The 14795-nt window shown below is 40.7% G+C and overlaps 2 protein-coding genes across 2 annotated transcripts in view; both read right to left on the reverse strand.

Annotated features, from left to right (window-relative positions):
- Positions 1 to 9954, reverse strand: part of pabpc1l (poly(A) binding protein, cytoplasmic 1-like) — a 28381-nt gene extending 18427 nt beyond the window's left edge. The window contains exons 1-4 of the mRNA XM_060930739.1: positions 9128 to 9954; positions 5666 to 5859; positions 3133 to 3248; positions 2043 to 2182 (exon numbers count right to left, since the gene is read on the reverse strand). Coding sequence (XP_060786722.1) covers positions 2043 to 2182; positions 3133 to 3248; positions 5666 to 5859; positions 9128 to 9320 — 643 coding nt within the window. The 5' untranslated portion in view covers positions 9321 to 9954. The remainder of the gene's footprint in view (positions 1 to 2042; positions 2183 to 3132; positions 3249 to 5665; positions 5860 to 9127) is intronic.
- Positions 9955 to 11064: 1110 nt separating this feature from the next.
- LOC132892922 (14-3-3 protein beta/alpha-A-like) lies at positions 11065 to 14472 on the reverse strand. Its single transcript, XM_060931461.1, has 6 exons — positions 14363 to 14472; positions 12684 to 12984; positions 12430 to 12553; positions 12170 to 12333; positions 11994 to 12089; positions 11065 to 11902 (listed from the first exon to the last, which is right to left on the reverse strand). Exons 2-6 carry the CDS (start codon positions 12975 to 12977, stop codon positions 11846 to 11848), a joined length of 735 nt encoding a protein of 244 aa, XP_060787444.1. The 5' UTR covers positions 12978 to 12984; positions 14363 to 14472; the 3' UTR covers positions 11065 to 11845.
- Between the last annotated feature and the right edge of the window lie 323 nt (positions 14473 to 14795).

The following is a 14795-nucleotide window of genomic DNA, read 5'->3' on the forward strand; positions in this document are numbered from 1 at the left end:
AGACTACACGCCTTATTAAGTTGTGATTTGGGGATGACTTTGACCTCACAGTAATCGTGACCTGGTGAAATTACTTGTATCAGCCTTGGAGACATTGTGTTCACAAGGTTTTCGGACAGACATTTGACCTCACAGTGACCTTGCTCTTAGGCCTTTTGATCTCAAAATCTAATCAGTTTATCTTTGTCCCCAAATGCACAAATGGTGAAAGTCTGGTGAAATTCCTTTCATTCACCTTGGAGATAGTGTGTTCACAAGGTTTTCGGACAGACATTTGACCTCACAGCGACCTTGACCTTAGATTTTGAGATCAAAAGGTCTAATCAGTTCATGTTTGTCCCAAAGCACACAAATGGTGAAAGTTTGGTGAAATTCCTTTCATTAGTCTTTGAGATATCGCGTTCACAAGGTTTCGGGACGGACGCACGCACGGACAACCCGAAAACATAATGCCTGCTGCACCTTACGGTGGCGGAGGCATAAAAAAACCCCACCCCAAGCACCCTACACACAAACACCCAGAGCGAGCGCATCGTGACGTTTTTGAATCAGTGCGTCAATGTGAGTCAGTGAACCTAACCATCCCTAAAGTTTCGGGCACGCATCGCAAATAGCCTGCGCGCACACAACCTGCTTGGGCCATTATTAAAAAATGTTCTGTTTCCGGTCCACCAGCCGGGTGAGTGCTGTTTGCGCGGTTGAATTTTTTTTTTTAACGCCGGTTTTTCAACGTTTTTTTTGGGTTCGTAAATCTAAAATCGAACTTGACATTTACACATTCCCAGGGCTTTCCACTAAGGCTCATACTAGCCAGCCACGACAAATAAGTAGCCAGCCGAGCATGCTATGAATTAACAACAACGGTCTGCAGTGGGGCTACACAATTAAACACTCAGCGAACATTTCTCCATTTGTGTATGAAAATACACTCCAACCACTCAGTTTGGTTTCATTTACAACCAACGGTGTCTTTTGATGCCAGCACGTAATTGAACGAGAGAAGACTGGTTTACCGGAGACAAAAATAAGTGTTATCTCTGCTTCTGTTCCCTCCGACAGCCCCGACACACTACTGCCTCCGCCGAGTGCGCGCGCACACACCGCATGTCGGGGCCGCGGATGAGTTACTCTCCCTTGATCAACGAAGTCGGCGGGGAATTTGTGGTCATTATCGGTACAAACAGCACGAATCACAACTTAAATGAGTGCGGTTCAGTTTGACATTATTGTCAGTCCGTTAGATAAACATTTAATTTTATTAAAATCGAAAATTAATATTTAGAGCCTGTGGGCTACAAAAATAAGAGTCATTAAAGTAGCCGGCTGGACTTAATTGTGTAGTCGGCTGTATGGCCGGCAGCCAGTGCTTGTGGAAAGCCCTGCATTCCGCGCAGAATATAGAATTGAATCAGCTCTGCGCATGCGCCGTGCGGCACAAAAAAATGGCAGCCACCATGAAGGAAGGAGATCCGGAGTTTTCAAACATTTGCTTAAGTGCGAAATCGCAAAATAGTATTCTAGCGAACAACAAAATAGTAAAGATTCAGAAAAACAAATCATTCAGTGATCATTTTAATAGTGTAATTTCATCCGAACTAGGCCTAACGGTTGATTTAGAACTACAAAAAGTCCGTGTGTCGGACATTTTAAGTACCTTCGTAAAAGTTTTGCAAATGTTGCAGTCAGCATTTAAAATGCTAACTTAAAGTTTTTGTACAAGTTTCAGTTGATTAAACCGTCATATTTTATTAAATGTGTCTGCTTTTGTAATAAAGTACTGAAAGAAAAAGCAAACAGCATTGCAATTTCTTATCCATCCATATATATGAAAAAAAATCCCTCCCTCCCGACTGAAAATTTTTTTACTCACCCGGTGGACAGGAAACTGATTTTTTTTTAAGGATGGCCTCGTTCTCAGGTCACCAGATATTTACATGCACATGACTGCTAAATCTTTTAACGGATTAAAATTTGAATGCAATTGTTAAAGGAATTCTTGAACATATCTACCAAAAGCACATTGAAAGTGAAGATTTTCTTACCAAATTCAGAGAAGATACGGCGCAGTTTCTCACTGTCAAAATCATCTCCAAAGTTCTTGATGTAAACATTGGTAAACTCCATGGCCTTCGCGCCAAACTCTGCCTCCCGCTCCTTACGGGATTTAAAATGTCCAACAAAACTTCATACGGAATCCAGAAATAAGCAGAAAGAGAAGGGAAAAGGAAAAAAAAAAAAAGACAAACTCAAAAGTAGATTAGATGGATCACATTTATAGTTCATCACCACAATAAACTGAAAGTATGCTATGCAGAAGCACTAAAGGCAGGAACAACGTAAACTGCTCCCGATTTCGTTTCACAGGCCCGCTGAACATCTGAAACTCATCCTAACCATCACTGACACACTGCCATTTCAGCTCAAGCACACCGACTTATTCTCCCCAAAGGACAGACTGGGCCTAGACTGCTTTCCACCTCTTTATCTGCCTCTTTTCTGAGCAAAGAAAGGTCAAGACATTCTTATCAGGAGATAGTTCACTGCCATTTCTACTTTTGGTAGTTACGATATGGTTCTTGTTACAATTCGTACTAAATAAAATCGACCAACTCATGAACACAATCGGACTTTATACTTAAATACAGGTTAAACAGGGTTCATACAACTTATGCATTTTTAAACATACTCTGCAGAGCGACATTAAAGCTCAGTGTAAGTAAGCCACATTGTTCTGGTTTAAAGAACATGCCATAGGCAAGCAATTTATGATGGGTCCTGACTGAAGACGTAAACATTACGTAAGCCATCACCTATTACAGTCAAGATATTCTTTTTATTCTTGTGGAATATTTAAAAACTGCCCTTGCTGTCATCAACTAGCTGAGGGAGATAATGGTGCATCATACAGAAGTATTCATTGTACACTTGTACCTCCAGATATGATTTACAACCAGATGCCTCCCTTACTTAGTCCTTATTTATAATGGAAAACATTTTCCTAGCAATTTATTCGGGCTAAAAATTATTGCTTGTTTTGAAAACCAAGCATCTTTTGCACATCTGTACAAACCCCAGTTTACAAAGTGACCCGGTGTACAAATAGACTAGAATACGTAGAGACTCAGCACTTACACTTTGCGATCATTCAAGAGCATGCCGTTCATGGTTTCAATGGCTCGCTTCGCTGCCTCCTGGGTCTCGAAGTGCACAAATCCATAACCTTTTGAGCCATTTTCGTCACATACCACCTATCCAGGAACACATCACCACAAATATTCAAAAACACATGCTTAAATCATAATATTACAATGCTTTGAACTCTAATGCACATGATCACATTTAAACCACTAATAGCATCTATTTAATATGGGTAGGAATCTTTACACCACCAAAGATTTAGCATGATTGATTAAAGGGCGCAAGTATGAATTTGACCATCTTTTAACATACACATAGTGCACTTGATTGCCTGTGCCTTCATTTTTCATCACCCAGTTGGTTTAACTATAGAACAGGTCAAAAACACACTACTTGGCCAAAAAAAAAAAAAGATACCATTTGGATTCAAATAAACAACCGATTAGCTGGCACCAATTCTTTTAACCCTGAATGATGCAGTGAGTAGCTTCTCATTTCTTTAACAACCATGTTGGAAGATGTATCCCGTGGTCGTGGAAAAGATATTACTGGGTTTCAGAAGGATCAAATTATTGGCCAGCATGAAGCAAAGAAGATTGCTGAAATGACTGCAACTGGGTGAAGAACTGTCCAACGCACTACTCAAAGAAATGTGGTCCGGGGGGAATCTTGACTGACCATGATCAGAGATCATTTAAACACTTAGCGAGGTCGAATTGCTTTAAAAGAGGAGCACTCACGGCTATATTTAACAGTGAAAGTAAGACCATTTCCACATGCACACACAATATATGACGAGAACTCACAGGATTGGGACTAAACAGCTGTCAACATAAGAAAACCGCTTGCTCGTGAGATTAATCAGGAGAAAAGGCTTTGTTTGGCTATGAACCATAAAGACTAGACCCTGTAGCAATGGACAAAGGTCATGTTGTCTGATGAGTCCAGATTTACTCTATTCCAGAGTCATGGGTGTGTCAGGGTAAGAAGGGAAGCACATGAAGCAATGCATCCATCATGTATAGTGGTCACTGTACGGTAAAACACCTCTGGAGGCAGCGTTATGATCTGGGGTTGCTTCAGTTCGAAGTCCAAGTCAACAGACTACCTGAATGACCAGGTTATCCCATGAATGGATTGGGATATTCCAGGACGGCAATGGCAGCTCAAATTGTGAAAGTGGTTTAGGAATCATTTTCACACATGAATTAGCCACCACAGAGAGTCCTGACCTTAACCCATTTGAAAGTCTTTGGGATGTGTTGGACAAGACAAGACTTTACAGAGTGGTTGGACTTTCCTGTCAAGACAAAGCCTCTGAAAAATTAACGCAAATCTGGACAGAAATAAATATTTGTGACGCAAGATTGTCGAAACAATGCTATAGTGAACGTGCACTGTAATCAAAGCTAGAGACAGTCCAACAAAATATTAGGGTGCGTGAAATTTTTTTTTTTTTTGACCAGACAGTTTACTTTATAAAAAAAAAAAAAATTCCTTCATGTTGTATTTCAACTGACTTTACATTAAAAATTATGGATCTGTGCATTGATGTAAAATAATTCAAAAAGACAGACAATCAAGATACACCCAAGAATCCCCCCCCCCATCCTTATTATTTATTACAAAGCAGCTTTACAGAGATTCAGGCCAAAGACCTGCTTCACACCAACATGGGTAAATCTGAAAAGCCATTTTCCACCATATTAACATTCAGTCAGTTTGTCATTTTCACTTAACACAATGCTTTACGTATGGCTGCTGTACAGCTATCAACCACTCCAGAAGTTCCTCTCTCCCCCATGTATTGCTTTTTATAGAATAATATTTAAAAAAAAGTCAAACATTAAAGTAAACTTCCCAATACAGAAACAGTATTGCAGTACGATCCACTATGTTGAAATTGTGACCATCATGTGACAATTACACACTATATGGACACCTGATCATCACGCCCATTATGTGCTTGTTGAACACCCCACTCACAAACCATGAGCATTAATATGGAGTTTGTCCACCCTTTGCTACCAGAACTGCCTCCACTCTTCTGGGAAGGCTTTCCAATAGATTTGAGCATGACTGTGGGGATTTGCCCATTAGTGAGCTTGTGCAATGATGCCATACGATGTCTGGCATGCACCAATGGCTCAGTATCCTCTCTGGGGAGTGAATTCAGAGAATAAAAGACATTTCTTTAATCTAGCTTTTGGTTAACTTTGTATACCTATTGCTACATTACCTGTGACTACGTCTCATTGTGTTATTATGTTACTGTGTTTTAGCCTTTTAATTATTCTGTTATTGTGAAGCACTTTGTGACTGTTTTGTCTGGGAAAAGCGCTATATACGGTAAATAAATTTTACTTTCCTTAATTCAGAAAGACATTTTATCCTCTAGTCGAAACCACTGGCTTGGTGAGAAAAAGCAAGAAATGGACATGTTTTTAAAAATTACCCATGTTAGCGCTTAAGCCTAAATCTTAGGTGAACTAACAGGAAGGAAAACAGAAGCTTGCGTGATGCTGACCTTACATGACAAGATGTTGCCAAAGGCAGAGAAGGTGTCGTAAAGCGCCTTGTTGTCAATTGACTCGTCCATGTTCTTAATGAAGATGTTCCCCACTCCAGACTTCCTCAGACAAGGGTCTCGCTGCGACCACATGATCCTGATTGGACGACCCTTTATCACTTCGTAGTTCATTGTGTCCAGTGCACATTCCGCTGCAACAGAAAAGTACAATTACTCTCAGTTTGTGACCTTAATATTATAAAAGATTTTAATCTCGAGGAGTCATTTTTAGATATGGGACATCAAAGACTTGAGATTTCACTGAGCAAACCCGAAATGTTCAGTAATCTAACTGTGAATCAAAGGTGGATAGATGCATGTTTTGGGGTATTAAGATGCCACAATTAAACAATTAATCTATATAGAAGGGTTGTTACAGTATGGGTCGTATCTCACTGGGCTGCGACAGCCCGTGACTAGTTAGAGACACAATTGCGATAAAATATGAGAATTAGCAACAATTTTCACTTGGACTCACACTGAATTGATATTCGCATATTTTACCGCAATTGTTGTCTCTCCAACTAGTTGCAGGCTGTTGCAGCCTGGCTTTCCCTCGGCAGGCAGGGAAGTAGAGGAAGCCTCACGGAAACTGACTTGAGAAGGGTTCGAGACGGCTTTGCGACACCAGCGACGCGTTTGCGGCTATTTCAAGAGAAATTTTGTCGCACGAATTTTTTGAACATGTTCAAAATTTCAGCGACGGAGAAGCGACACTTTGTGACTCATGAGAGGAAATTGAGAAGCCCCGCGAATGTTTCAAGACACTTTTGAAACTCTCTCGCGAATGACGTTTGCAATTTGTCACAAGCTGTCGCAGCCCAGTGAGATACTGGCTTATTATTTCACCATTAGTCAAAGTGTTGATTGGATGGTTCTCAGCATTGATTTTTCGAAAACGCAGATATGCCTGCCGTTTATTTAATTAATAAGGTTTTTAATTTTTTTTTAATAAATCATTAGGTGGGATTGAGCTGAAAAGTTCATGGTATAAATTTATATTTAATACTAGGTCCTATAGCTGAGGTTTTTTTGCTCAGACACGAATGCAGTGAAACACGAGCTGGGAGAGTCGTTGGATTTTAACAGGGTCCAGGAACTTTGTGCATCTACAAAATAACATACTGTATTCCCACACTGCACTGTAGACTACATGTTTATGGTATCAACACACGTTCACAAAATGATTAAATGCTGCAGCAGCCTTACTGCGTGTACACACACACACACACACACACACACAGGCTGTCCAGCTACTGCTCGTATTCATTAATAGGGTATCCCTGTACTTACTATACCCGGTGTATGTACATGGTACATGCGCCATTTTGGGGGTGAGCTTCACTTTGATTTTTACGACAGCAGCTGGATAGGTCTATGAGAGATGTTGATTTTTGCAACGGCTCTGAAAAAAACCTGCTTGAAATCTCCTGAGTCTTGGGAACTAAGACTTCTTAAATTACTTGTTCACACACAACTCACAATTATTGTATAATTCTCTCAGTCTATTAGACTCAGGAGCTCAGATTGCACTTATTGACTTTGTATTATCGACATACAACTCTTGCTGTCTTTGTTTATAGTTCTCTCGGTATTAAGCCCTGTCTTAAGTGGCCACTTGCATTCCCTCAGTTTACCTGGGTATATTCACTGTCTTAGATGTACACTGAATGTCCTGAGCAGGAGATCAGGTTGCAGTTGCTAAAATAGTAATTTATTGGTATAAAATGTTTTATGATCAGTGTACTACGCTGTAGTGTGTCATGTGGTAATGCATTATATGATGACGCAACTGTCATAACTATTACCACACATCAGTTGTAATTATGTCCTACGCATATACCTGCAACTCTGACAAGATCACTGAAAGTGACTAATAAAATGGTTTTGAAAAGTTCCTAGTTTTTGATATGGCAATTGAGACACTTACATCACGTCTCTGACAGCTCAAAATGCATCTCCAGGCATTCAAAAACTACAGTTTCCAGGGGCCTCTGGTGGACCCCGGACCCCCCCTCCCATTTTCCTGGATCCACCCCGGGGTGTCGGTTTCCTTCAGGCCTTGGTCCACCATGGGTGATGTCTGTGCTCCTCGCTATGGACTGCAGTGAGCTCATTGCTCTTTTAACATCAAGGCTGCCCAGTGACATCGCGGCAGCTATGCAGGCAGCATGGGGCATACTTTAGTGTGCCTTTTGGTGGGACTGTGGGTAGCTATGCCATTGGAATTACATCCTGACCCTCTTTTGGTGAGTTTTTTTTTTTAAATTGTAATGTGACCTTGGGTGTGAGAAAGGCACTATAGAAGTTGAATTAATTAACATTTAATGTATATGAGCAATTCCAGCGTTATGGACGTGACACTTGAACTCAAAATGGCAACAAATGACCCAGTGCATGTTTTATCGTCTCCCAGTATTTAAACAGGTGTTGCATATTTTAAGGCTGTACCATACTGGAGAAGTGATAGAACAAGAACAATTCCCATAGTACATCTGGGGCATGCCAGAAAATGCCAATAAAAGATGTGTTATGGATGTGACAGAAAAAGTATCACTTTTCTTGGGTGACTGTACATTTTTATCAAACTCTGTGAAATTGTAAACCTAATGTCGAAATGGAGATATCCATTTGATAGAGGGGTCCAAGGTGAATATTAAAAAATCTTTGTTTAAAATATTTTGTATTTCATGCAGAGTTTCGGAAGGAAAAGTCAGCGTTATGGATGCGACGAAATTCCGTTATGGATGTGACGCGTCTGAAATAGACATGGTGTATGTTTAGAAAATCAGCAATTTAACCACCATAACCCTTTGAAAAACTCTCTAAATATCAGCTAAAACTATCAAAGTTCTTAAATAATATTTAGGATGGCTATTGTTTTGCTGTTTTGTGGATTTTAGCATACATTTCTGTGGCTTGTGGCAATAATATAGAATTGTACATGATCAACGTTGATTTTAGCTTGGGGTTTACATTATAAGAAAGACAGACTGACAGTGACATATTAGGTTGGTTACAAATTGGTTCAACTTATTCACATCTGTAAAATACAGGCCTAGGTGAGATCTCTGGGAGTGGTTTTGATGTATTACATGCTGCTTTATTTTTGCATGGTGAGGTTGACATTTACATGGAATTGCCCATATACAATATAATAAACACTGCTTATTTCTGAGGTCAATTAGGTGCTTGATCTTTGTCGCAATTTACTTCTCTGTTGTATTCACAAAGGAGTGCAAAGAAACTTTTGTATAAAGACTTCATAACAGTTTTCCTTTCCATCACTGGCTTTTGTATGCATTTTTTTTAATGGTCTAAACATACCATGACATTTAGACTCGCTTATCATACCGTGAACTACTGTAACACCCCTACAATATTGATATTCAGATAAACTAAACACTTTACAGCACTCACCATCAGCAGGCTGCTGGAAATTGATGTAAGCGTAACCGAGTGACCTGCGGGTGATGATGTCCCTGCACACACGGATGGACATGATGGGTCCTGCAGGGGAGAACTTTTGATATAGCATGGCCTCCGTGACATCAGGATGCAGGTCACCCACATAGAGCGAGGCCAAAGGGTACACCGGCCCACTGCTGTTCATCCTGCAAGCTCTGGCATAGTTTATACACACACACGTGAAATGCCAAACAAACCACAACCCTCAACAGGACAAAGTTTAATTAACTGTTCAATACTGTACCAAACAAACAAAATAGATCAGATCAGTTAACACAGGTGTTTTAAGTACTCAAAAACAAACACTGTATACTTTATTCATATGCCCTTAAGAGAAAATTCCTCTGATATTTAAAATAGTATAAAACAAATAGGTTGAATATTTAAATAAAAAGTGCTAACCAGTCTTGTAAAGAAAATATTTTAACAGGCTCATAATCTTATCACAAAACAAATGAAGCCAGAACTAATGGGAGAGCGAAAATGTAGTGCGCATGCGCAGAAACCGGCTAACCCTAATCCGGAACTCTTACGATATGTTTTATTTACCACAATTAATTTAAAAGCCTTCAACAATGTACCCGCCTATTACATATCAATTAGGACTTACCGCTTTATCAAAACACAGTCGTTAATATTTGTGTAATTTTTTAAAGTTTTTATTTATTATTATTTTTTGTAGCCTGCTAGCATCAGCGACTAATCGCACGCGACGCTGAAAGCTAACTTCCGGTAACTAGCTATTTGATCGACAACACGACCTCAAGTCATTAAATTAAAGCAAAAGTGATGAAAAAGCATGTTATACAGTATTTTTTTATTTTAAAAAATCGTTTTTAGTGATACTTTCTGGCAAAATACCTACTTGAAATACTAAGGAGGGAAAAATAAAAACTTTGCTGAGTTTTGTTAAGCTAATGTTATTAGCCACACTGTAACGGAAACGCCTGTATAAACCACTTTCAGATAATATTTAGCTAGTACAGGTAAATGTCATGTTTGTTTGTTTAGTTTAAATTAAAATAATCACCTTTTCCCGTGAGAGAAAGACAGATGGTACTGAAAGTCCTCCTCTTTAGTGGTAAATGTTTTCTTTTGATTATTGTCTTGAAACACCTGTCATGTGAATGCGCGCCTACGTCACAGCTAATTAAAACCTCCGTTGAACTAAGTTGCAATTTAGAATATTGGTCCTCGACGTTAAATAGTTCCATGAAGAAGTGTGAAAGGGCAGGGTACTAGTCACTTTTTATTAACGGATAAAGATAAAATAATTTTATATATATATATATAAAAGAAAGAAAAACACTCGATAAATCTTAACGGTATCATAATTGTCCACTAGAGGGCAGACTATAGCTATCAACACTCAGCAACGAGACGAAAAAAAAAGGCTGTATCCCAACCCGTTCTTATTGGACAGCGCAGTGCACTACGTAGACTGCAGAAGCCATGACTTCATCTCCTATAAAGTGCATTCTTCGAGGAAACGATTCAGGATTCAGCCTTATACAGGGTGTAAACGTTAGAGATTGCGGAACAAGATATTCAAGCGGTTGGAAAAAGCATCGAGTTTCAGGGCCAGGCCTTTATTTCCGCAGTTCTTTTATTTTAACCACATGCATGTACGCAAAATGTATAGCTGTTTGGGCCTTTAAAAATATGTTTGGGTTTTTTTAACTCCTCCTGCCTTTACACTTTTTTTTAAATTATAATTAATTTATGCAGTGATCTCATTTTTATCTCAAGCAGCTGTTTGGCCTTGTGGTTATCATGATCAGTCATTTGTTTGGGAAATTATCTGCATAGTGCCCGGGTGTGTATGGATGTGTCTGGGTCTGTGTAGTGCATCATATCATATATAAATAAATACACATTTTCTACTAATATTCAGTTTTCAGACATTTACTTTATGAAATGGCCCATTGACCATGTGTCTGAACAGGGCTTTCAGTGAATAACTGCAGCACTGAAATCAGGAATCGAAGCTGAGAGGCAGAGCATCACAGGTCCCCAAAAAAAAAAAGAAAAAAAAAAAAACATACAAAACTCAAGAAATTACAGTGTTTGGTGAAAATAAACTGCCAGTTTAATAACCATACAATAAAACCTGCAAATACCATGAATTACACTAAAAAAAAAAATCCATAACAAAAAATAAGGATGAAAATGCACAACCAGCTAAGGTGGAAAACAATGGGGAAAAAAAAAGGAATCATTAGGAAGGACTTTTAGAGTTTATAACCCCCGACTCCAAAACACACACACGCAAATAACTCAGTCACACTACCACACACTCAGTTTCTCAGTCATACTCACTCATGCACTTAACAAATATGGATCTGATATGCAATACAACCGTGTTAAATTTCACAAACAAAATGAGCGGACCTGTTGAAAATGGCATGTCACCCTGCAAGCCCTCCCTCCCTCAAATCCCTGCCGCCGGAACCTGTGCAAGAGGCGTCAGTGTGTGCCTTGCTTCGGGTGCGTCTCGTGATGATCGTATGGGAGGGCAGGTACAGGGAGCAGGATGCTGATGGAAGAAGGTTGGAGGATGGAAAGCAGGATGGCAGGGGTGGGGGGGTGAATTTGGAGGAAGCCATTTGTGTATTTTTAAGTAAGACGGGGAGGGGGGTGTGCGGGTGTTTGGAGATCAGTGTGGCTCCTCTAGTTCTCTCCCTCGCCTGCGTCTGCCTCGTCACCCTGGTTTTCCGACGTCCACAGCTACAGAAACGTGACACAAACCACATAAAATGTTACAAAATTCTACAACATACTGAGCTGAAGTGGGAATATAGCAAACTCAATAACTTACAGTAAGATTGTCCCTTAGTAACTGCATGATCAAGGTGCTGTCTTTGTAGGAATCCTCATTTAAGGTGTCAAGCTCAGCAATGGCTTCATCGAAAGCCTGAAAAAGAAATTCATTTCTTCACAAGCCAATGATTTTGGAATTGTTAGGAAAGGAACACGAGCAGCATGAAATCTAACCGTCTTGGCAAGGTTGCAGGCCTTCTCGGGCGAGTTCAGGATCTCATAGTAGAAGACGGAGAAGTTGAGAGCCAGACCAAGTCGGATGGGGTGCGTGGGCTGCATGTCTTTCTTGCTGATCTCAAACGCATCCTGGTAGGCACTCTGAGAGTGACTGACCGTAGCTGCATGAAGAGAACGAGAATTTTACATCAGCCTAATTCCTAAGCCAACGGAAGTTGCGTCACTTGCTCTGGATTATCGACAACTGATCAACTTACAGCTCTTGGAGTCCCCAGATGCAACCTCAGACAGGTATCTATAATAATCGCCCTTCATCTTCAGGTAGAAGACCTTGCTCTCAGCCTGAGAGGCATTGGGAATGAGATACTTTTCCAGGAGACCCTAAAGAGAGCATGCACCAAATTACAAGTATTTACAATGCTATTCAAATCAGAAAATATTTCCCCCTCCCTGTTGTTCGTTTAAAATCATGGCAAAATGACTGCTGTTGAGTGAACCATGTCAGTGTTACCAGAACATCGTTGCAGATTTCCTGCAGCTCACTCTCAATCTTCTCGCGGTACTCGCGCGCCATCTGTTGTTTCTTCTCGTTGGACTCGGTCTTCTGCTCGATGCTAGAGATGACACGCCAGGAGGAGCGGCGTGCACCGACCACGTTCTTGTAGGCCACGGACAGCAGGTTGCGCTCTTCGTTGGACAGCTCAATACCGCCCTCGGTCACTGCCTTCATAGCGGCGGCCATGTCATCATAGCGCTCCGCCTGTTCAGCCAGCTTGGCTTTCTGCACCAAGTCGCTCTTGTCCATTGTCAGACTGCGAGGCAGACACAGAACCGGCGTTAAAACTGAGTGGGCAAGATTTCATGTGTCATGAATCAGATTAGTTCTCAACTCGGTTCTACTGCTTAGATGTCTGGTGAGGTCCATCTAGTGGTAGGTTAGTGAAAGCAAGGTCAATGTTAGTTTAGAGGTCTGGCCTTTTATAGAGACCTTCTGCATTACAAGGATGAATGATGGCAATTTCTTACTGCTGATCACAAATAAGGCAAGCCAACCAAACCTGAGGAGAGGAGGAGTGGGGGTGTGTGGGGTTGGGGTTCTCGGTTTTATGTACACTTCCTCATAGATTATTAAGACTAGAACACCTTTAAAGCATGAATCCTGATCAGAAAGAACACGATACGATGTTGTAAGCGATTTATTTTCCTCCCTTCAGACTATTCAGCGAGTCGAGGACGATCTGATTTCCGCTATTAGGTGGAGTCATTTCCTAAAGCAAATATTAAGATGAACTAATTAGGACACGACCCACTTCAATCCATCGCCTCCTGTGATCCATTTTGTTCATTCTTCTTTTCGCTCGCTAACGTGAACAGGATGGAGCGCCCTGCACACCTTTACAGGACAGAACAGCGAGTGACATGAGGAGCTAACAATCCGAGCCCTAATCCTTCACAAAAGATTTCCTCCAGCAGCCATAACGCCATCTCATCAATGCGTCGTGTTAGGAGATTTCTCCACGTTCTCGGATTTCGAGAGCACAAAACGATTTACTCGAGTCGTGACGTTAATCCCAAAGGCCCGGCTCTCAATGATGCACTAGATACATAGCCTAGTTAGCTGGCTACAATGACGTTAGCGAGCTAATCGCTGCTAGCATTAAGTAACCAGCTTAAAAAATAGACCCGCACTCGTGACGGAAATGCGGTTTGACTTTGTATTAAAATTACTCTGCATCTGTCACACGTCCTCTTGTGTCAATTCTGAAAATATTTTCGCGTTGCAATGGCGAAATTTTCCATTGCGGTCTTTCAAATGATGGAGAAAGACAGACAGACCGACTGGGCCTCGCTTTCGACGAGCCCTGGTTATCTGTATAAGCTAGCAAGCGAACCAAAACCTTGGCCGAATCCTAAATGGTTCAGCATTAAACAAATAGCACACTAGATGTTATGCAGAATACGCTATTTCATCCCCTAAGTAAGCCGTTTATACACTGAGCAGGAAGCCATTTTGTATTCAGCCCTCGTTTTGTCTTTTCGCTAGCAAAGGAAGCTAGCGAGTCATTTAGCGCTTTTCGCTAGCCAATGCTAACACCCGCGATTTAGTGCTTTTTCTAATTCAGATACCGACAACGAACAGCGTCGGACACAAATTTAGTGCTGTTATTATTTAAAAGCAAGCAAACTCACGGTTTAAATAGGCTTTAGTCCTGCTTTTTTTTTTTCTCTATGAAAGCTCCGGTTGGAGTGTCCGTCCTCCTCTCGTTCTTCACTGTCTCTGGGCTGTACCACTTCCGCTAAAGTTGACACATCCGCTTCCTATAAACTGGGCCAGCCCTGCTTTACTCTAGGGTTGGTTTTTTTTTCTTCCTCTAAACATCCAAAGTTGTATATTTTCATCATTCGTTTCACAAAACGTCCGTGTAAACCTCTGTGTAATTCTGAGCGAATATAATAATTGTTATCGTGTAATCACGTGAGGACGTGGTGCGGTCTCTCAGTTTCCATATCCAGAGACAACATTTGCATTCATTCCACACCCTCCACACATAATACACTACATAAGCACAGGAGCAAGAGACATTACACTTAATTGTATTAAAAGGACAGGAAGAGGTCAGCT

The sequence above is a fragment of the Neoarius graeffei genome, chromosome 10 (genome assembly GCF_027579695.1).
Source record: "Neoarius graeffei isolate fNeoGra1 chromosome 10, fNeoGra1.pri, whole genome shotgun sequence".
Classification (NCBI taxonomy): domain Eukaryota; kingdom Metazoa; phylum Chordata; class Actinopteri; order Siluriformes; family Ariidae; genus Neoarius; species Neoarius graeffei.